Source organism: Numenius arquata, chromosome 23 (assembly GCF_964106895.1).
Source record: "Numenius arquata chromosome 23, bNumArq3.hap1.1, whole genome shotgun sequence".
In the NCBI taxonomy this organism is placed as follows: domain Eukaryota; kingdom Metazoa; phylum Chordata; class Aves; order Charadriiformes; family Scolopacidae; genus Numenius; species Numenius arquata.
The window spans coordinates 5170479-5193267 of record NC_133598.1 but is presented as its reverse complement, the minus strand read 5'-3'; the positions used below and the strand labels follow the sequence as shown (position 1 = coordinate 5193267).

Below are 22789 nucleotides of genomic sequence, written 5' to 3'. Positions count from 1 at the left end.
CTGGCAGTGACGCAACCCGATGTGGAGCGCGCGGATTGGCTGCGAGGCCGGGGGCGGAGCTAACGGGTGGTACCTGGTTGGCGTTGCCGCCGTCGCCTCAGCGACTCGGGCAAGGGGCGGGGCCGCCCCACCCTCCGGCGGCGCCGCGCGGGTCCTAACGCCCGCCCGCCCGCCCGCGGTCCCGGTCCCGGTCCCCTTCCCCGAAGCCCGGGGGGGCGCCCCCCCCCCCCCCCCCGCCGCGTCCGTGGCGCTAAAACGAGCCCAAGCTCAGGGTGTCGGGGAGAGGATTTAACGCTTCCTTGAGCCTTGGCTCGGCGGAGGAACAGCCCCCTTCCCGGTGAGCCCCGGCAGCCCCGAGGCAGGAACTCCGGCAGAGGCGCTCGCGATGCCCGAAATATTTATTTTATTTCCTTTTAACTGGCGAGACCAGCATCCGCAAAAAAAAAAAACCAACAACAAAACCCAAAACAACCAAACCCAACCAACCAAGCCCTCTAAAGCCAGGACAAGAACTCCAGAGCCAACATTCCTCCCGTAAGCTTCGCGTAATACATAAAATACAAACTTCAAACAGCTGCAAAAATAGTGTCTTTGGAAGAAAAATAGAGTTTCTACATCAGATACGAGAAATAATCGGCTTCTCGAGGGCAGCCCCGCGCCTCCGCAGCCCCGCACGCAAACCAGGGCCTTTCCTTGTCCAGAGGCTTTTTATGAATCCCCGTTCCCGTGTCATCCCTTCGTCTCCCGAGGGGCCGCGGAGACCCCAGGCTCTGCCCGGCCGCTGCCCCCGGGGACCCGTGTGTGTCCCCGTCCCCCCCTCCCCGGGGGGAGCCGCAGGGGGGTCCCTACAGCAGGGACCGGGCTGCGCCGAGTCCTCCCTTCCCTCCCCTCCCTCCTGCAGCGCGGCCCGAGCTCCTGGAAGCCCCTTGCCCACCCGCAGGGAGCCCGGGCAGGCTCTGCCTCCTCCACAGCCCCGGGGGGCACAGACCCGTGGAAACCCGTGCTCCCCCCCAGTTCAGGGCAGCGTTCCCAGCGCTCCGGGCTTTACCGAGGGGGTCCCAGGGAGGCAGGGTCAGGGACGCACCGCTCTCCGAGGGGAGATGAGCCGTCTCAATCGTGCAGAAAGAACGTTTTCTGCTCCGACACATCCAAGGGCAGCCATCCCACGGGCCCCGTGTCCCCTCCCGCTCCCCAGGGCTCAGCCGCAGGGCGAGGGGGTGCTACGGAAGCCAGAACCTGAATTCTCCCAGCACAACCTCCCTCAGGGAAGCACGGAGCAGGAGTTTCCTCCTCCGAGCGCCCGGCGAAACAATCACAAAGGAACCAAAGACAAGATTCAACACAGGAAAAGTGCTTTGAAGAGGGGAGGGCTCGGAGAAACGAGCCTCTCCGGCAGCGAGGAGTCCCGTGGCGCAGCGTCCTTCACAGTTTCTCTCACCCGCCGAGGAAGCCGGCTGCGGTTCCTCCATCCCAGCGCCGCCCCTCGGGATCTCACGTCCCCCGCCACCGAGGCACCGGAGACACCCCGAGGAGCCGGAGCCGCCGTTGGTGGTTGCCTTTCCCCAAGGCTTCACACCACCAGGGAGCTGTGGAAGACGACGCTCTCCTCGGGTTGGCCGCGTTTCCAGTGTTCGTAATTCAGCGAAGGAGATTTGGAGACCTCGCTGAAACCATCTACGGCAGCGTCTTTCCGCACCCCAAGGAACGGGGCCGGGGCCGAAGGCTGGCAGGATGTAAACGTGCCCGTTCCGGAGCTGGAAGAAGCCGGGAAGCCCCGGAAGAGGAAACCCACGTTTGGGAAGAGCGGTTTCACCAGGCTGACGGGACAGAAGGCAGAACCGGTGGGGTTGAAGTGCACTTTGTTCTTATCAGGGCAGGAAAGCTGAAAGGGCTGCTCGGGGCTGGGGGAGCTGGAGGAGAGAGAGAGGGGACGTGGTCACAACAGAGACTCCCTCAGGGCACGGAGCAGCCACAGGGAAAACACCCGGAGCCGTGCGCTCTTCCAGAGCCTGACTAAAAGCCAAACTGCCTCTGCTCTTCGGTTACGGAGCGGCAGGAAGAGCCTGGTTTGTTTGGGAAGCACAATTATTTATAGGAGAACCACCGCTTCCCGCAAGAGGCTCTGCTGGCCGAGAAAAACCTGCTCCAAGGAATCCCAAGATCCTTCCGAGCGTGTCTGAGGGTGAACAATTCCACTTTCAGCCCTTCTCACCGCATTTTTCCCTTGGAGGAGTTTTCCTAGAGGCTGCTCCCTACTTTTACAACAGTTTTGGGGTGACAATTGCAGCAACAGAAGCCTCAGCGGCCCCCACCCCCCCGCACCATCCTCCCACCAACAGCTCCTCGTACTTACGAAGCTTCTTCAAAGGCTCGGACCTTCTCACACCCCTCAGGAGGTTCCCGTTTAAACATGTAGCTGTGGTTGGGTCGAGGAGAAGACGCAAAGGCCAGGACTGGTGAAGGGCTGCCCTCCTCTGGTGGGGGGAAAAAGAGAGAGATTGTGAGGAATATTTAAAAGAATCCAACAACGCTTTAACTCAACACAGAACGTGTTCTTTTAGACTCCGGGGCCGCAGGTTACAACACCCCAAAGCCACAGCGGTTTATCTGTGTGGTTCCCAGCTCACACCCTCCATCCAGTACTCGAAACCACCCACCCAGAGGGTAATTACTGGAGCTTTAAAGCCCACTACAGCTCAGCCAAACTGGCCGAGACCCTCTCTCCTTTTCTCAGCTGCCGCTTCCAACCCAGCACACAGAGCGGGAGGAGCCGTCGCACCGAGGTTTTGGTAGCACTTGGCCCCCTTTGTCCCCACTCCGTGACCCCCAGCCCCTCTGCTTTCAGTCTTTACCTTTCTCCTTCGGATCTGGCTGCGCCTCGTCGGCTGCAGAGGAGGGCTCTTCCGCTGCCAGTCTCACCGGGGTGTGCGGAGAAAGGCGGAGAGACACAGACGGGGAAGGAGAAAGAGAGAGGCTGCTGCAGCTGCCACTGCTGGGTTCCAGGGTCAAGGACGTGTCTCCGGAGCCCCTCTGTGCCGGCGCCGGGGCCCTGTGGCCATCTGGGACATCCAGTATCTAGGGAGGAAGCAGAAGTTTTAGCGGAGCAAGAAAGCTGCCGCAACTGCACAGCACCAAGGAGCCTGTGGATGCCAGTCTGAGATGAAAAATGCTGTCAATGAGGTATCATCGATCCCGAGATCGCTGCCGGCTGGTCTCTCACGGCACCAGTAGGTTTCAGGGAGGGAAGCCAGCAGCCACTTGGCCCAGTTCAGACAGTTACATGTCTAGAACAAACTAAAACTGGACACAGAGACCGTCCCCACGGCCAAGAGATGAGCAGTGTCTTTAGAAGAAAGGATTTCCAAGACAACCCAGAAGGCTCAGGGCAATCCTGTGACCTTCACTTACCCGCAGCAGCTCTTCATCCCCCTGTTCCTTCACAAACACTTCCTCCAGCTCCTGGTTCAGCCCTTCCAGGCTCCGGTGCAAGCAGGGGCTGAGCCTCAGCACAGGAGATGGCGAAAGGAAGCCTGAAGGAGAGTCCTGTAACAATCCAGAATCAGAGAAGTTAGAGCTCCATCTGCCTGAACTCAGCAGTTCCATCCTGTTCCCAAATCCCTCCAGGGCTCAGCCAGAGCCCTCCAGGAGGCCGACGGGAGAAGACTGACAGCAGAGTCACACAAACTCACTGACTTCAGATCAAAGCCCAGGGACACAGAGAAGAGGTGGAGGGAAGACAAAAATATCTCCCTTCTCAGGAAGGAGAGCAAAAATCTGAGAACAGCTTGGACACCTGCCCAGAGGAGCTCGTTCTCCACCTCTCGGGGACACACGGTGACAGCAGAGCAGGGGGGGATGTGAACGTACCCTGAGTGATCCGAGGACAGCATGGTCCCCCTGGAGTGGGGAGCTCTTCTCCTTTTCTTTGCCACTTCTGCCATTGAGCTTTGTTCGCTGGAGCTGCTGCTTCAGTTTGGCAATCTAGCAAACAGAGTTTCGGCTACAGAACCAGACAAACCAACACACCTCCAACCACCACAAAGGATCGTGCCCTGTCTCTCTCCTCCCCCTCTCTTCCGACCCACAAGGAAGTGCCAAAATAGAGACGGTTTCAATCCCACGAGCAGCAGCTCCAGCCACCTCTCAAAAGATAGACCAGAAGTACTCGCACGCCCTCAGCACAAGCTCCCCCGTTGCCACGTGGCCAGTGCCCTTCCTCTAGTGGACCTGCGTTATCCTCCGCTTACAGAGCATGAGGAACCGGGCCCCGCTGAACCCACATACGCCGCGACACCGAGGAGAAACACACCGAGTTTCACTGGAGCTACTGCTGGAGGAAGCCAACGAGGTGGGTCTTTGGTTGAATCCGAGCGTTCAGGATGAGAACGAGGGCTACGGTCTCATCTCCAACACCATCCTGTCCTCCCACTCCCCTCCCACACCAGCAGGAGCCTCCTCTACATTAGCAACTAACCCAGATCTTGCTCAAGCATCGGGAGTGTCTATTTTACCTCTCTGCGGTGATCTGTGCTACCCCAAGAAGCAGAACGTTTGTGAGCACTGGAGCTGGCTCTCCCGGCTTCCGCGTCAGGCCAGGACACTGGAGTCTGAAGTGATGAGAAACACGGCTGAGAACAATCACAACATTTACTGCTTTAGAGACTGGTGGTAGAGTCCCAACAAGCAAATACCACCCCTTCAGTCCTATTCCTGTATCCCCCCCAGTAACACAACACTCAGTGACATGCACTAAGAGACAACCATCTATTTGTATTTGCCAAAATAAAGTCAGTTTGGCCAGATTTGTGCCTATCAGGAAACTAGACCTCACAGACCTACACGGCCAGAGACCTGCCCAGAAGCCAGTGGCTTAAAATCACCACAAACACCCGGCGAGATAAAGCCATTACCCCAAAGAAACAACCATGACTCGCAGAGGCTCCCCCGCCTGACGAACGGTGACGCAGGGTTTCAGGCACTCGTTGTACGAAGCAGCGTTAACGAGAGGAAAAGCCTCACCCAACTGTGAGAACACACAACTCAGAGAACACACAACTGGCTTCTGAGACCTCAGGCTCCCATATCACCCTTCAAAGGGGTAACCAAACCCGAGGTTTGGGGTGCAGATAGACTGCCGCCGCTGCCGGGGTGTGGGAAGAACCCAGCTGGCCTCCTCCCCGCCCCCCCAGCTCCCCTCCCTCGCTCCCCAGGGCTGGCGGTTCTCAGCTGACTCCCTTCATGCAGAAAAACAGCCCCAGCACCACATTACACAGCTGTTTTCCAAGCAACAGCGACGTTTGGAATATCAATGGAAATCCAAAAGGGCTGTTAATCTGATCAGCGAAGGGTGTGAACTTCCTTCCACTGAACTCAGCCCTCTCTCGGCGGAGACTCCAGGATGGGAACAGTCCCAAAGGCACATCATTTTCAAGACCAGCCATCATTTCCCCCAACCCCCCCCCTCCATCCCATTTCAGCGCCTCTCCGAACGCTCGCCCCGTGTCACCGCTGCCATTTCTGTGGGAGGTTTTGGACGATATTTCCCTGCTCCATCCTCAGCGAGAGGCTGCCAGGAAGGGCCTGAGAACGGCTCCTCTCCAAGCGGCTCCACTGACCTCCCCAGAGGCTGCTGCAAGAACAGCAGCTGTTCTAAACAACCCCATCGAGTCACGGGGATGACAGAAGCCTCTTCTCTCCAAACAGGTTTTAAAAATCTATTTAAACCAAAGGAGCAAGGCGAGTTACCCAGAGAGGTACCAGGTTTCCCCTCTGTAAAGGGATACAGGTGATTTCTAGGCAGGAATCCAAACCTCTCCTGACTTCACAGGCTTTGAACGAACCCCCTTCCTTCCACACGCAGCTGAAAGCGAAGCACACGGCGTTCCCTGCAGCCAAACCCATCTGTTGCCTCGGTCCCTGTTTTGCAACGCCTGCGGGCAGCAGCCATCACAGCACAGAAGTTCTTCTACTCGATTTCCAGCGTTGGGTTTGGCTGGAGAGCAGAATTCCATTGCTCCCAGGTCCTGCCACACTCAGAGAGTCTGTCACAGCAATCCCCGTGAGACCCCGGGGAGGGACCCAGGCGATAGGAAATCCCACAGCAGGGACTAACCCGGCAGCTCCAGCACATGGAGCAGCTGATCTTATTTCCTACCTTGGATACTCTCTCCTAAACAACTCAAAAATCACCATTTGGCCCTTATCCCAAAACACTGGGTCATTTCATATCCCCGTAGATCACGCACGTAAGAACGCTGAGGAGAGGAGGCAAAGGTCTAAGAGACAAGACCGCAGCCCTGTCCCACGTTACTGCAAGAGGCAAATCTGTGGGAAGCTGAACTCCAGCTGCTCAGAACAGCCCTGCAAAGCAGGACGGGATGGAAACTCTCCTCGAGTCACTGGAAACCTCCCGAGCCCTGTCTGAGAAGCCACTTATTGCAGCCTGTCGCTATGATACAGAATCAAGGAATGATATGGGGTTGGAAGGGACCTCTGGAGATCATCTAGTCCAAACCCCCTGCCAGAGCAGGTCCACCCAGAGCAGGTTGGGCAGGAACGTGTCCAGGTGGTGTTTGAATGTCTCCAGAGAAGGAGACTCCACCAATTCTCTGGGCAGCCTCTTCCAGGGCTCTGCCACCCTCACAGGAAAGAAGTTCCTCCTCATGTTTAGGTGGAACTTCTTATGTTCAAGTTTGTGCCTGTTCCCTCTTGTCCTGTCCCTGGGCACCACTGAAAAAAGACTGGCCCCATCCTCCTGACACCCACCCTTTGAGTATTTATAGGTGTTGATCAGATCCCCCCTCAGCCTTCTCTTCTCCAGACTAAACAGACCCAAGTCCCTCAGCCTTTCCTCATAAAAGAGATGCTCCAGACCCGTCATCATCTTTGTAGCCCTCTGCGGTACCCTCTCCAGCAGTTCCCTGTCCTTCTTGAACTGGGGAGCCCAGAACAGGACCCAGTGCTCCAGATGGGGCCTCACCAGGGCAGAGCAGAGGGGGAGGATGACCTCCCCGAGCACTGAGAACTGCACCGGTGCTCACCAAAAAAACTAAGGCCTAAAAAGGAAGAAAAGATGCTGTTTGCAATAGGAAAGTCTGAAAACGAAAAGCGTCCCACCTCTCACAGGCACCGTCAAGGCAGAAGGAAATTACAGAACCTTTTGTACTAACTGTGGCAAAACCGCTTCCTCCGAAAAAAGGAGAGAAAAAAAAAATAATAAATTGCTTTGCGCAGTAAGATAAAGCCACGAGCTCCCATCGTGTCTAGTGCTGCCACCCTCACCCCCACACCGAGCACCTGCGGGTCCTGCTCTCGCTTCACCACCCCACGATAGCGAATCTACAGAGCTCTGCAAAACAGCTGATCAGCAGCTGAATGAGGAAGGAAGCAAACGTGTGCTGGCTCGCGGAGAAAGTCCCAGCTTCGATAACTATTAAGCCTGAAAACATGGAAGGAGCGGCAAAATTGCGGAGGTTACAATGAAGAGGCGTTTTGGGAATACACGAGGGGCAGCCTGGAACCCGGGATTTTATTCCTGGCGTTAAACGAGGAGGAGTTTGACACGTGGAGAGAGGTTTGTGTGTGAAACAGCGCGATGGCAGGCGTGTTGCAAGGCAGAATTAGCATTTGGAAGACACTCGCAGATAAGTGATGAAAGGCTGGGGCACACCTGGCCCTTTCACTGCAGAGAAGAGCCAGCGGCTCCACACTCAGCACAACCTCAATTAACGCAGCGGGATCTTCCATCCCGGGAAGAAGGAGGTGCCTCCTCTTCTCCAACCCTTTCCCCAAAAGGGCTACGTGCAAGAAAAACTCAATAGCCCCAACGCACTGGGGTTAAGTGTTCCCACTGTCGCTGATGAAGACAGAAAGGAAGAGTGAGCTTCCCTAGCTCAAAAATAAAGTTAGACAAATTCTTTCCCTTCCTTTCCAGCATGGCCTCTGCCCTCAGCAGCGCTCCTGGGCACTGGAACCGAAACAAAAGCGGGCGAGAACCCTTTGGAAAAGGACAATGGAAGCTGGAATCCAATTGAGAATTTCCTGCAAACAGCCCAGTAATAAATTGTCCTATAGCAAAGATCAAACAAGCAAGTTACCAGCGATTGAACACGCCAAATAAACGACTCGTTAAGCAAACGGATGCTCTTATCCTTCTAAATTCTTTCACCTCCGCAGATAGGCAAGCGCTGTTTGCTGCCATACAGTAATATTTACAGGTTGCTAAGAGTTCCTCGAGGGCTGGAGCTTTTCCATCCTACAGTAGAGCATAGCGAGCCCTTCCTGCAGGAGCACCCTTGACTTCTGGCTGCGTGTGGCACACAGCCCGCCAGCCTTATATAAGGACTTGGCCCAAAACTGCAAGCCGGGGGGCGGGGGGGAAAGAAATAATTAGCATTTAGCCAGTGCTGGAGCAGAAAGCCAGCAGCCATCTGCCTCCAAACAAGGCCAAGGAAATTCTAACTCTGCACCAAAGTGGAATCAATTGAAGCCGAGAAGCAAAAAAGGGACAAAAAAAGCCTTCCTAGAAAGTTGCAGCTGCACAGATGGAAATTTAATGCTTTCCCTGTTCACCCCCGGTTTCCAGGGCTCAGTGCCGTAACCCTCTGCTGGCCCAGCCTGGGGGTGTCTGTACCTGGGTGGCTTTGTCACTCATGCACGAGGTGGGAGTTCCTTCGGTGTCCCTTGGCCACTGTCCCAACAGGTAGGAGCCCACGATGGTGTCCAGCGAAGAGGTGCGTCGCACTCGGGGCTGCCGGGGCCGGCAGGTCTTCTCCACGGCAGCAGCGCAGGGAACGCTCGCTAGAAAAGAGGAAAAAGGAAAGAAAATGAGATTTCCAAAGCCAAATTCACAATTAACAAGCCCATGTGCATCGCAAAGATCCCAAGAAGGGAACTGGCACATCCAGCCTGGAGAATTCCATTTATTTTTCGGAAACCAGAGTCCTATTGCCTCTAACGTGCCCCGCGAGTTCCCACCCCACAGGAGCAGCAGCTCATCCCTGCCGAGGCCGCGGGGCTGCCCGGCCTCAGCTCCGGCACGTTCCCTGCTCCACATTGGCTACCGAAACCAGGCAGCAACAGAAACACCACTTCAGCAGAGCGGGCCAGCGGGTTGATTGCCCCCTTACTCCTCTGCTCCGCTGCAGAGCCCTGTGTTCACGCTTATCACCGAGAGGCTGCTGCTCTAGAAGCGGAGATTTTATTGCAGTCCTTAAGTGGTTGCTTGAAACCACTGATTGAACATTCCAGCCAAAGTCGAGGGAGCTGCTACACAACCGAGTGAGATATCTGGTGTGTCCATGGTGCTTCTGCATGAACATTGTAGAAAAAACCCACCACTACGCTGTCTATAAGGCCATATTTACTGGCCCAGGTTGCCCAGAGAATCTGTGGCTGCCCCATCCCTGGAGGGGTTCAAGGCCAGGTTGGACGGGGCTTGGAGAAACCTGGTCTGGTGGGAGGTGTCCCTTCCCAGGGCAGGGGGTGGGACTGGATGGGCTTTAAGGTCCCTTCCCACCCAAACCATTCTGTGATACCTCTTACTAGCTGGAGCACAATGCTTACACGGAGAACCCAGGCTCTCACCCGTGGTACGACCCAACAGCAAGCAAGAGGGAGGCTACGTGCCTCAGTTTCCCTCAGGGAACCACATTATCGCTCGCTTCCAGTTTCAAGGAGGCCAAAAGAACATCTACAAAGTTTTGGATGCTCCAGCAGGACTACATGAGCACTCGCTGCGTGCATTCATTCATTCAGCAAAGAGCAGAAATTAAGATGCACAACCTGTTCCCTGCCATAACCCATCGCTGGCAGGGCCTGAGCTCAAATCCAGGAGCCCTGGGCCTGCCCAGCTCCCACGAGGTGGCCAATGTCATCAGACATTGCTTCCATAATGGTAACTGAACTGTGATTAACAGAAAAGCTTTGTAAATATGACTAGTTTAAGCTTTTATGTCAGCAGCGATGCACACAGCACGATCCCATTGCGGAGAGGATGGAGAGCCAAGTGTCCCTCTCGGCAGGGGACACACGGCATGTGCTCTGCTCGCCCTCCCCATCTCCTCCATCGCAGCCCGGCCACCTCCGTGGTGGCTCGATGGGCAGACACGCAGCCCCCCTTCCTCTGCAGCCCCGTCCTCACCCTCGCAGCTGAAAACAAGGTGTTATCGCTCGCTCAAACCCAAAAAGGCAGCAAGAAAGAGGCAAGTTCAAGCCAGCAGGGAAGTCTGTTTGCATTTCGTTTTGATTAGCCATGCAAATTACCACGCACATTAGAACCAGCCCTGTGGCCTCCTGGCAAGATATTAAGGCCACGCACAGCTCTCTGCTCCAGGTGCTTTGTGTACAGAGATTCTCCCCTTCCTCCCCAAAATGAGGGCACGGCAGGCAGGTAGTGAGTTAACCACCCGAAAAACAGCCTCAGAACTGTTAAGGACCATGTTGTGTTTGCCAAATACCTCTGTATAGGAAGGTGCTGCGGCACCCACGGCAGCGCTGGGACTGGTCCAGGGACATGGCCTGTTAAACACATCTTTTTATCAGCTAAAATACCATTTGAGCAGTGGAATTCGAGTTCTAGGTGAGAAAAGGGTAGGAACAAAAAAGCCACGTGGGAGGGCAAGGGAAGCATTAGTCCTTGCCTGCCAGCCCCACCTCGCAAGGTCCACACGGCATTAAAGGCTTATTGTCTCGGGTCCAGCTGGCGTTTCAAGGCACATTCCCCACTCCCAACAGTTAACAGCAAGTCAGCTACCACTAATTCTAATTTAGAAACTCGTTAGTACGTGCAGCTTCCTCTTCAGAGCCTCCTTGCCCCCACAGGCGATGTAACTCGTGTCTCCATTAGGTATGACTTCAACCATCGCTTCCTCTGGCGCTGCTCTCCCCAGCCAGGCTGGTGGCAGAAGAACCGAACGCTACCGCAACGGGGCAGCCCCTCTCCCACGCTGCTTTCACAGCTCACAAACCCCCCCAGAGCTCTCCGGGAGACCCCCTTTGATATAACCACCCCATCCAGGGCAACCGGGGTCACCTTCGAACTCCAAACCTTCAACAGAACAACAGTCAAAACCAGCCTGAAAGGACCCCGAGGACGGACACCCCCCCCCCCCCCCCCGAGAGCAGAGGGGACGTGGCCTCCTATGGTGACAACTGATGCAGTTGTCCACGATGGGTGACAAACACCTAAAGCTATTCGTGTACCAACAGCAAGAACTTGACTTTTCATGAAGGAAAACTCCGCTACCGAACAATTCCCTTTGTTTTTAAGCAGCGTGGAGAAGCCCAAAGGGCACGGGGGGCGGCTGGGAAACAGGGGCTGCCCCTCGGTAGGGTGCAAAGGCTGCGTGCACAGCGTTTCAGGGAGGAGGAGGAGGAGGAGGAAGGCAGATGAGAGGTGCCAGGGTAGGGTGGAGCGTCCTGTTTACGGCTGGGTGCTATTATCACCCCTCCGCACCGAGCCCGCTCAGCAGCCACCTGGCCACCGGCTCTGGAGCTGGGCCAGGGCAGCTCCACAGCTGAGAAGTGACAGGTTGCGGCGCTTTTACTTTTCCTGTGACAGTAAAACTGCCGCAGATAACAGAACCCTCCGCCGTATCTCCGGGAGACATTTGGCCTCCCCCAGCTGCTGCAGGAGGCTTTCCTGCAGCCACCAGTTAGAGACTGGTTCAATGCAGGCCTTTAAAAGAACGTTTTCAATACTGGAGTTCTGGATTCGGTGTCCCTTGTCCTTCCCAACCACACCAACATCAGCTCAGAGCCTCCTAAACACTCTCCCTAGGCCAGCCAGCCTCTGCATCTAAAAAGAGAAAATAAAAGTCTTAATAAACTTTTAAAAATCTCCAGGATCACTTTTCAATGAGGAACACTTACAGCTGAATCACAAAAACCGACGGCAAGCAAAAAAAAAAAATGAAGTTCCCATTACTACTTTCTTTAGAGCTGTGAAATTTTCTTCCTTCCCTCTCCAGAGTTCACCCCGGGGAAAGTGACCCTTTCCTATCAGAGGAATGTTTAGAAATTTAGGGACACGCTGTTCAGACCCGGACGTTTTTGGAATATGTCCCTGCAAAGATCTATCTTGAAGTGATGAAGCATAAAATAACAGTCCCTGTTTAAATATAATCAGCTTCCAAGTTAACCATGGAAGGACGGGCTGCGGGAGGCCTCCCCAGGCAGGGAGCCTTCCCCTGCTCTCTGCGATATCAAGATGGACCCAACAGGTTTGGGTGCAGTTTCCAGTTTATTGGCTCAAGCAAGATTTTTAAGCTTTCAAGAGAGAATTTGTCAGGTAGAGTTTAACCGAGACGAAACCTAAGCAGCTCTGTCAATAACTAACTTATGCAAATATCTTCCATCCCAGTGTAGCAGAAAATACTGCTAATTATTTAAGTTCTGTATCAGCTTCCCCCATCTACACCCTTTAATGCTCTTGACAACCCACCACCTCGTTCAGACGATGTGCCTGATTTGGGGGAAGGGGCAGGGAGATAACAGAAATGCCTAAATTCAATTTCTCATAGGTCTCTCAAACCACAGCAGGACCCTGTGACACAGAACTATCTCTCTTAGTCAAAATATTCACACCAAGCCAGGCTGCTGGGTGTGTATCAGCGTCCCCAGCACCACTTCCTTGATCTTTAACATCTTCCTAGACAATCTGCTGGGAGATCTCTGTACGAAACGGGTTTATTTTGCACAACAGCTACTCGGACGCAGCTCAGGTGGCCCGGCCAGAAGGGACACAAGGCTGTGGTGGGCACTAGGGCAGAAGCTCCTATAGCAAGAAGGAAAAAAGCCATCCTACTAGGCCAAAGCACTAGAAGAGCTTCTTATGGGCATCTGAAGGACTGTGCTTAATGAGTTACAGCTCTAACGACAGTTTTGGTGTGCAGGTCTTGGCCACAGCATCACCCCGAGCTCCCTGGCTCTGGTCCAACAGAGCAAGAAATCCAGTATCTTCCCTTCTCTTGAGGGTGGTGAGAGCCTGGCCCAGGTTGCCCAGAGAAGCTGTGGCTGCCCCGTCCCTGAAGGGGTTCAAGGCCAGGTTGGACGGGGTTTTGAGCAACCTGGTCTGGTGGGAGGTGTCCCTGCCTGGGGCAGGGGGTGGCACTGGATGGACTTTAAGGTCGCTTCCAACCCAAACCATTTTGTAATTCTCTTCTTCTTGTTTTCGATTGTAACTGGACAAGAGACATGGGCAGGACTTCCAGAGGGTGTCAGGAACAGAAATCCACAAACCATGTCAAGGAATTGCACTTCATCTAACCTCACTCTGCAAGACAGCACTGGATCAGAAACATATTATCTCCTCCGAGAACCAAAAATGCTTTAATGGGGCATTTCCAGCATAGCGTCGAGCAGCAGAAGCATTAGTGAAATAAAGATCAAAACCAAAGCTTCAACGTTATAACCCGTTCAAATCTCATTTCAATTTTTCTGCAGTTTCGTCACAGTGAATCACGTTACCCGACAGGTTGTTGCCAAACAGGACAAAACATTCTCATCAGAAGCAAGCTCCAGAAACATAACCTCAGTTTTTATTTCATTTTGTTCCCCAGGTGAAGCAGGTAAAGGAAATGGTATGCCCTGACTGCAGCACTGAGGAAACGCAACAGGATCAGTTACTTTTGAACAGTCCCAATCTTTAACATAGCAAAGACTTAGCAATCTTTCCAGGGAAAGAATCGCCTTTTCCCAGTGCTGTGCCCTTCCTGCAGCCTCTCCGCGTTCAGAAGAAACGTGAAGATTTTAAGAAACCATCCTCGTCACCACCGCAGCTGGCCCAGGCACTTCCTCATGCACCCCAAGCGCCGCTATCGCCTGCTGCGGCTGCAAAAGCGCTCTCGGAGAGGACTTTAATCTCTCACCCCATCTGAAAGCAAGGCAGGATTATGCAAGGAATAAACGCTTTTGCTGTGGGAATCCCAGAAAGCCTAAAAGGAGATGAACAGGCAGTTTTACTTGTTCCTAATGAAATTTAAAATCCCGTGCTTTGTACGCTGCAGAAATCTGCAAACGGGCTAGAAAATAGAAGCATTTCACAGGAATTCACAGCATGGTCCAAGCGGGCTACTAAGATGGGAATGAAGGAAAGATCAGGAGCTGGAGAGGTGCTGGGATGAAAGTTCACAGAAGCTGGAGAGAAAAAGAATACCATCTCCACAAAGAACTACAACCAGGTCACTTTAAGTGGAAAAGACAAGGGGAAGAGCTCAAGCTTTAACGAGAAATGGAGCAGGAGATCTGGAGAAGCCGCCAGCACATCCTTACTCAAGGTACCAAAAGGTACTATAAATCCACAGGCTGTAAATCCCCATCACCTGAAGGGTCTCCACAAAACCCCCACCAGAAAGCGAGGCCCAGCAGGGCTGCAGAGAAGATCTCCAGGACAAGAGCGGCAACAGGACGACTACAAACAACCCCTGGAGGCTGGACACAGGCTGCATTTTCTAGGAAAAAAATATCTCACTTTAGCCCAAAAGCAAGAAAGGAAAGTTATATTCAGCAGTAATACACCAGGGGAGAAGAATGCAGCAAGACAACCTGTTGCAACTGATACGTGTGGGGAGAGAAAAAGAACAATTTGAATGTTAAGGGGCTTCAAAGAGGAGAACGAACCTGGAATTTGTGGGCAGATTAAAGGGTAAGGATACACACAACCCTCAGCTCCTGCAAACGGAGTTACGTCCACAGCAATAACTTCTGGCACCGAGTCCTTCCACCTCAAGTCTCTGCAAAGGAAGTATTCTACCTCTGTCTCAATATTTTCAAATTATAATCCCTTTGCCTTTACAGAAGATTTACAACCGAAGGGAAATTCACACCCATGCCAGGATGGGATTTCATAGCTCTTTGCTCATTTCAGTAAACATTAATACAGAAATGCAAAACCCTCAGAGCACTGAAATCCATTGCACCTTCCGGCAAGGAGGCAGAAGCTGTGGTTAAACCACACTCCCCCTCATGACTCTTGCTCAAATCGTACTTGCACAGCCCAGGACACCCCAAAAAAGTACCTGCTGTTCCCAAAACACAGCCCTTTAAAAAAAAAAACAACAAAACAACAACCCACCAGAACCTTTCTCTGCTTCAGCCTTTGACCCACACGGAAAGGAGCCACCCACCGAGGGGGGGGCACCAGGAAAGTGGAAAATTCAAGGGCAAAGAGGGTCCTACCCCAGGGTGGGGAGGTGGACTCCCATCGGACACCACCCAGCGATGACTTGCCACACGGCCTTCGCTGAACCGGCCCCAAGGGCTTCACCACTGGTCCTGGGAGAAACAAGGGAAGAAATTCCAGGCTTTGTAATGACTCCCCTGGTTACAAGCTGCGCTGAGAGTCCAGCTGGAGAGAGCTGCCCAGCGGCCACAGCATCTGCAGATATCATTGAAGGAAATTAATAGGGGACACTGCACTTCAAGCTGCCTTTTTTTTTTTTCCTTTCTTTTTGGACACAGACATCGTTAAACAGCAACTCCCCCCAGCTCAAGGCCTGAAACCAAAGCTGAACACCCAGTTGATGGAGGAAGAGAGTTGAACTCTTCACCTTTAACTTACAAAGTTTGTTTTTCAAATGATAAAACAATCTGAAGAATTTCACCATCCTCAAAGCCTTTGGTTGAAGCGCACATTTCCTACACCCAGGCACCGCTTTGGTGGGACCTTCAAGCCAGCCCATCTCTCAGCCACCGACATAGACTGGGAGCTTCTGGACTGGCTTCACGCTTGGAAATTTAAGTAAGAACTAGGAAAAAAAACATATGGGCAGGCAGCCTCTCCTCAACAATAAGAGCGGTTTCAAAACAAGCAAAAACTTGTTCAAACATTAGATCTTTAGGACTTGTTCACTCGGCTCCTGGAGAATACAGATGACTAAGGAGCTACCAGCATCATCCATGTCACCCCTATCACAAGAGTGAAACCCAAGCAATAAAGACAGAGCTGTGGGTTTGGGTTTTTTTCCCCCTTTTTTGTTAACCCTACTTAAATAAGTTTTTGACAAGCATCGAGGAATCAAGATCACCGCGTAACGCAGGGCTCTCACTCTCAAGATGAGAAACCTTCGATTGGAAATCTTCCAGTGCAGATAAAACAAAGTAAAATGAAAACAGAGCAAGATATCCTTGATATTTCTACCATTACAGACAAGGTGGAAAACAAGGAAAAAAAGTTTCCCGTCCTTTGTATTCATATAACTACATAAATCAAATCAACGCTTTATGACAAGCCCTCCTCCCGTGCTCAGAGTCATCTTTATGGCCAGTTGCAGTTCAACCACCTGCCCGGAGGACCCAGCATGAAGAGACTGAAACAACTTTACAGCAAGGAAAACTAACTAACTAACTAACTAAATCACAACATCTGATATACCTTCTGATGACCTTCCCAGTGCCTTTTCTAACTGGGAAGCAGGATACCAAAGCTAATATTAGCTCAGGGTTACAGCTGGCCTAAGCAGTGTAAGCACACATTATGCATCCGAGGGTTGCACACAGCAGCCTCAGGCTCAAACATGCCAGGAACCGTTCAAACTCCGTAATTCCTGTTCCCCAATGCTTCCAGCCTGAAAGGATGGCACACAAACTATGAGAAACTGAGGCAGGAGGAGGAGGAGGAGAAGCAGCTTGCCCGGAGTCATGCAGCAGGATCCAGGCAAGCATGGAACCAATTATCTCCCGTTATTTTCAAAGAATGGGCTAAACCACACAACCTCCTTTGATATTTTCCTCATTTCCTGTACAGTCAACCCTGCATTATCAGGTGGTTTGAATGGCAGCACCACAAGCTTAATTTTTAATGCAAAAAGGCTTGTTTAATATAAATTCCAAGCGGGAATATTTTTACAGGCTCGACACTATTGGTCTTGCTTGGAGATCTTTCTTGTACAATTGCGATTCCCACTGAATCAGTTTTGTCATCTCAAACTGCAGGAGCCACGAGGGAAGCGCCAAGATCAGCTCGGTGCAGTCAACGCTGCCATTTTCCCGGTATTTCAACATCCCAGCTTTGCATAAAGAGAACTCGCTGCACTTTGGGGCTCAACATTATTTCTCTCCCAGGGTCAGGCCAAGTAGCTTGGTTTTTTTTTCCTTTGCAGTCAGACAGTAAAACTTATCCCACGCCTGGCCCAGAACTGTTTCTTCTCCGCACAAAGAGGTACCCGTCTTCCTTCAGTTCTCTACTCGCCCAACAAACGTTGAAAACTTTGCTACGGTCCATGCAATTGTGTCAGATAAGCCCCAGCTGAAAGAAAAATTCACAACTAAAAATCCACCCAGGAGCTTCCCGGTTCCTCTGGAGCCTTCTGCTCTAGAAAGGACAGACCAAACCTCCTGCGCAGTCCCATCCCTTCCCCCTGCAAATTTGTTTTTCAATGTCATCTCCAGCATTTTAAAGCAGGGAAAAACTTGTTTCACCCACAGAATGTCAACACAAGTCAAGATTAGTTATAGATGTGTCCTTTGTTTCCCCTTTCCCACACCCGTATCCAGAGGCTAACAAACTGGGAGCAGCAAGTTTAGATTGAAGGTATGATCCGTATCAGCTGAGGAACTGCAATACCATGAATGGGCTCCAATTACCCTGCCAGAAACTCGTTCTACATTAAACAAAGCCACCTGCAACGCTCTGCCTCCAAACCTGAGCCATGTATTGTATTCAGCTGTGTTTTGCACAAAGCCTGATTTGATTCCATAGGACAGAGGCAGGATTCTTCCCAGCTAGTGCAGCAGCAGGACATCTTCAAGGTTTTCCCATCCCTCAACCAGTCCCTACATGACTCTCTTTCCCAGTTACAGCTCCCTGCCTGTGCTTAACCCTTTTATTCTCTCAGCCTCCTTACCCACAGCAAAACCCTAAAGGCAAAGGCAGAATGACTTAACAGTGATGAATCCCAAAATTTAGAAACGCAGAGCTTGTCGAAGCAGCTTGCTTGCACAGCGCGGCAGCACAACTTTCCCATGCCAGCGCCCTGCACCCCTGCTTGGGGGGGGCTTGTTTCTCTTTTCGGGAGTTAATACCAATGGATCTGCTGCTTCTCCTGAGACACCCCTTCTCCAAGATGGGCTTTTTCATTTCCAAGCTGGGTACAGGATATAAACATTAAGAACCTGTGTCCCCCCCTTGTTCATTTGCTTAAGCACCCCCTGGAAAACTACAGGTGTTAAATGGCATAAACGAAAACTCAAAGAGCAGCCACCACAAACATCTGGGCCAGTATTTCAGTAACGAAAACCTTTATAGCCATCCCTCAGGACACAAAACCTCATCAGATATCAACTGCTAAAGCAAACACAGCACTTCTGATATTCAACTAATACGATTGAGGGGGGGAGAGGAGACCCCTACACTCATTACGTGACACCTGCAGCAAAGGAAAGAAGCAAAAAAATACTGTGAAAAAGCTCTGCTGTAGCACTACCACATAGGCAGCAATCCCACAGCATTTTCAAGTGGTAACCGGGCATTTTTATTCCTAAAAAAAACCATTTTCATTTTGCTAAACACACACGCTCAGACGGTGTTGGCTATGAACAGTGTCCCACTCCTCTGCCCCTATAACATACCCCAGGCCCGGGTTTAATTCAGACACCTAATACAGCTATTTGGCAGCCTGTTCCCTCAGGCTCTCTAGCAGGATCCACACAGCAAAAACAACTGGACATCTCAAAACCAGGCAAGTTCAGCGGGGAAGCAACAAAATCCCATCCAGATGAGTCAGCTCAGCCAACAGTAACTTCCTGAAAAGTTAAAAGGCAGCACAAAATTTGGGCTGTAGGGGTGACGGTGGGAAAACTGGTGGATTTCTTTGAATTCTGGTGTAAAGAGACTATCACTAAAGCTTTGGTTTCACGGAGGGTTCATGTGAAACATGTGAAGTGCAAGACACAGCTCTCGTCAAAGGCATTCATGAACCCCCCCAAATCAACCATATAGGTTTACAGGTGAAGACTTGCATCTCTGCACTCACATGTATGTATTTTTATAAATATATATATATATATATACACACACCCCTATGCCTCTGGCAGTGATAAAGAGGCAGTACTGGAAGGCAGATGGGCACCTACCCCTTCTCCCTCCCAAGAAATCTACTCCAAGACTGTTGAGAAGAGCAGTTGGTAGGTAACCCCCCGTGCAGCCATTCATCCCATCTGACCCCTACACCTAAGTTAATAAGGGTTGCACTGATGGAGTTTGCTCAATTAGTAACATTGACTTGAGGGTGGTGAGATCCTGGCCCAGGTTGCCCAGAGAAGCTGTGGTTGCCCCATCCCTGGAGGGGTTCAAGGCCAGGCTGGATGGGGCTTGGAGCAACCTGGTCTGGTGGGAGGTGTCCGGGCTCATGGCAGGGGGGTTGGAACTCAATGATCTTTAAGGTCCCTTCCAACTCTAACCATTCTATGAAATGACACAACTTTGCTTTTCCACCACGTTCCATCCTCACCCTCTCTATGCATGAGCCAACTCAGACGACTGATGACTTACCGCTCACAATCACAAAACGCTACAGTCATGCTCCACAAATTAAAATTTGAGCTGCCATTTCAATAAACCTATATTTTCTGGTGTCATATTGAAAAAAAAAAAAAAAAAAAGAGGCATAAAGACTTCTCCAGACCTGTGATGAGGTGGGGGTTACACCCAGGCGGTGGATTCACGAGTGGGAAAACACAGGTCTCAGGGAGGCCAAAGTCTGGATGCGAACATGGAAACTCTCCAACCAGCACCTGCTTCCATGTGGGCTTTGGAGGAAAGAACGGAGGCCACAAACAGCACAAGCACTGCCGTTAACTGATTTAAACTTCAAAGTCTCCACAAAGCTCATCCCACTCCGGAGAACGCGTAACTGTGTCAGTGTCACGGCACCTGCAGAGGCCACCCCAGCAGTTGCCTCCGAGCCACCTCTCCTGACACGTAGAAATGCAGCAGGGACGGGTCCAGCCTGCACCTGAAGAGGATCAAACGCTAACACATTACCTGCTTCACCACCAAAAGCCACATCACTGAAGAGATAAGGAATTTAAAAATACCAAACACCACAACATTGACCCCAATGACACGCAGCAGATACATCACTAGAAGTCCCAACATCTTGGATTTCTAAAGTCAAGTCCTTTTAAAATATTCTTCCACCTCCTTCCTGGCATTCCCCAGCTCCAAGCTCTTCCTTTTAACAGAAGCCCTTTGAGAGGCTCAAGCAGCTGCTCTGATCATAGAGGATCCCATTGAGATGAGGAGCAGCTGCAGGATCACCCCCTGGCTCACCCCGCACCTCTTCTTCTGAAACCCCCAGCCAGAACCACCCGGGTCCCCGGCAGCTCCAGAGCCGTTCGGAAAAGCCAGCGGAGTCAAACGAGGAAAGATGCGAAAAAACAAGGGATTTCCACACTGAGCTCCCAAAAGGTGGGAGCAAAAGCGTTAGATTATGAATCACCAGGAGACGGGTTCTCGGTTAAACCCTGCCAGTTTGCTACCACAGCTCCCACACAGGCAGGGAGCAAATTGAAGCTTAACGAAGAGCGATGAGGCAAAGAGCGATGGAAATTCCAACACTTCCAAAACTGTAGATGAAACGCCTATGATCAAGAGGAAAAATTCAAGCTTCCTAGAGCCTGAAGAGCGAGGCACGGAGCCAGGAAGAAATGAAGACCAGCAATTCTGGTTCGTGTCAGCGGTGCTCCAGCCGTTTTTTTTTTTGCCCTCAGAAAGCTGCACGGTTTTCACGGCGCTTTGGAGAGGTACAATATAGAGCTCGGACACGGAGAGACGACAGGCAGCCTGGCTCCCCCCCCCTTTCTTTTGAGATTTGCTCTATTTCCTTTGTAAGGTCTGAAGCTACTGAGTAATTGCCCTATTAAAAGCAACTTCACCTCGATTTCAGCGTGCTGCCGAGAGGGAAGCAGAGACTAGCACTCAAAGGGATTTATTTCATTAACTTGTGTCAAGTGTAAATTGAGCAAAAAGCTCTTTTTTTTTTTTTTTTTTTAATAGCTTCTCTGATCAATACCAACCCTGCCAGCGGCAGGAACGACTTGAAGTCTCAAGGAGTGAAACGCAGGATGCTTCGGGAAGGGCCATTAATTCTCACAGGAGGATGGGCTGCAGTTCTTTCCCCTGCAAAGGGGATTCAGGAACCAGATGCCACCAAGATCAGCTGGCCCAAAGCTTGACAAATAATTCTTTCTGGTCCAGAAGTCTGTTTAATCATACATTTACACCACCCCCCCAAAAAAAAAGTGTTGCATCGCTATTTTAGTACTTCTTGAGATAATAAAGAGTCGAGTAAGAATCCAACAGCCAGAAGCAGACCCACAAACAGCCAAAAGTAACATGTAGATCAAAAAAAGCCAAAAACTATTATTAGATCACCAAAAAGTTATATTTAAAATAAGCATTCCTGAAGCGGTCAGAAAAATCTCAATGATGCAATTAGGGACAAATTGCCATTAGTGCAAATCAAATTATTGCTTCTTTATCAAGCCACATCAGCTGCATAAAACTCACGTTTGGTGGGGTTTTGTTTTTGGGTTTTTTTTTTTTGGTTTTTTTTTTTTTTTGTGGTGAAACCACCTCCAAATCGGCAACTCATTGTCCCGGGAGACCGCAGGCGGCGACAGGTCCCGCCTGCCCAGGGAGGGACCCCGCGGGGCCGGGGATCAAAGCTCGCCCCTCGCCCGCCCGATCGCAGCCCACGGGCGGAGTTTTCAAGGTCTCGGCTCTTTCGGGGCCGCCTCCCCCGGTTTGGGGTTTTCCTTCGCTCACGGTCTTTCCTCCCCCCTCCCATCCCGGTTTTGTTCCCCCCCACACTCCACTGCCCTCCGTTCTCTTTCACTTCCACCCACGCAGCAGATTAGCAGAAGCCTCCCGAGCACAGGGTAGTTCTCCTTGACTCCGCTCCTATCCCCGCGGCCCCCGGTGGGACGGGAGGTCTCGGCGCTCCCAGCACCGGGACACACACACACACACCCCCCCCGTTGCAGTGGCCAAGCGCGACTCCCCCTCGGCCCTCCCTCTCAGCAGCTGGGGCCAAGAGTCGCTCCCCCGCGGGGGGCACACGCTGGGAGGCGGTTCGGAACCCCACCCCGGGCCCATCCGCCGCCCCCCGTGCCCCGCCAGGTGCGGGGGACACGCGTACTCCCTCGCCTCGGCCCCGCACACCGGAGGGGTGCCCGCCTCCTCCCGCCGTTACCTGCCCGGCCCCCCTCTCCGCGGCGCTGCTGGAGCTGGAAGGGGACGGTGGCGCGGAGCGGCTGGAGCCCCCCCGCCCCACCGCGGACGCTGCCCGCCCCCGCCATGCCCGGCCCGCCTGTACCGCACTGACCCCCCGCCGCCACCAGCGCCGCTTATCAGCACTCCGGGGGCGGAGCCAGGGGGAGGAGCTCAGCGACCATTGGCTATCCAGAGCCAACCGATCCGCCCCTCCTTAGCGGCAGCCAATGAGAGCTCTCTTTAAGCTCCTCCCCTCCATGCGCTGTAACTGTAGCCAATCAGAAAGGCGGCCAGCCTTAACAGGCATCATCCCCGGCGCTAGAGCCAATCAAAGAGGGAAGAGAGACTCAAGCCCCACCCTCTCTCCCGCCCCATAGCGGCGGCAGAGCCAATGGCAGCGGGGGGCGGGGCAGCGGGCAGGCGGTTTCTCTTTCACCTTGGGCGTGAGGCGGCCGCCCGCCCATCCCGTCCCGGGGCATGGCGGCGGAGGGGCCCGTTTGTGGGCCCGGCGAAGGGGCTCGGGGGCGGAACACGGCCTCAGGAATGGCCGAGCCAAAGCTCGGGATAGGGCCATAG

General features: G+C 52.6%; 1 protein-coding gene across 1 annotated transcript; it reads right to left on the bottom strand.

Moving 5' to 3' along the window:
* Positions 1-388: 388 nt before the first annotated feature.
* Positions 389-22299, bottom strand: FAM117A (family with sequence similarity 117 member A). The gene is made up of 8 exons (XM_074162946.1): positions 22194-22299; positions 8633-8799; positions 4512-4628; positions 3868-3981; positions 3409-3543; positions 2853-3075; positions 2354-2474; positions 389-1910 (listed from the first exon to the last, which is right to left on the bottom strand). Exons 1-8 carry the CDS (start codon positions 22297-22299, stop codon positions 1571-1573), a joined length of 1323 nt encoding a protein of 440 aa, XP_074019047.1. The 3' UTR covers positions 389-1570.
* Positions 22300-22789: the final 490 nt, after the last annotated feature.

Excerpts from the sequence above, each read along its gene's own strand:
- FAM117A (XM_074162946.1), bottom strand. The coding sequence starts at position 22,299 with ATGGCGGGGGCGGGCAGCGTCCGCGGTGGGGCGGGGGGGCTCCAGCCG. Across the intron at positions 8,800-22,193 it reads CGGAGAGGGGGGCCGGGCAG|CGAGCGTTCCCTGCGCTGCT; the intron begins GTAACGGCGGGA and ends CCTCTTTTCTAG. Across the intron at positions 3,544-3,867 it reads CTGTCCTCGGATCACTCAGG|GACTCTCCTTCAGGCTTCCT; the intron begins GTACGTTCACAT and ends GGATTGTTACAG.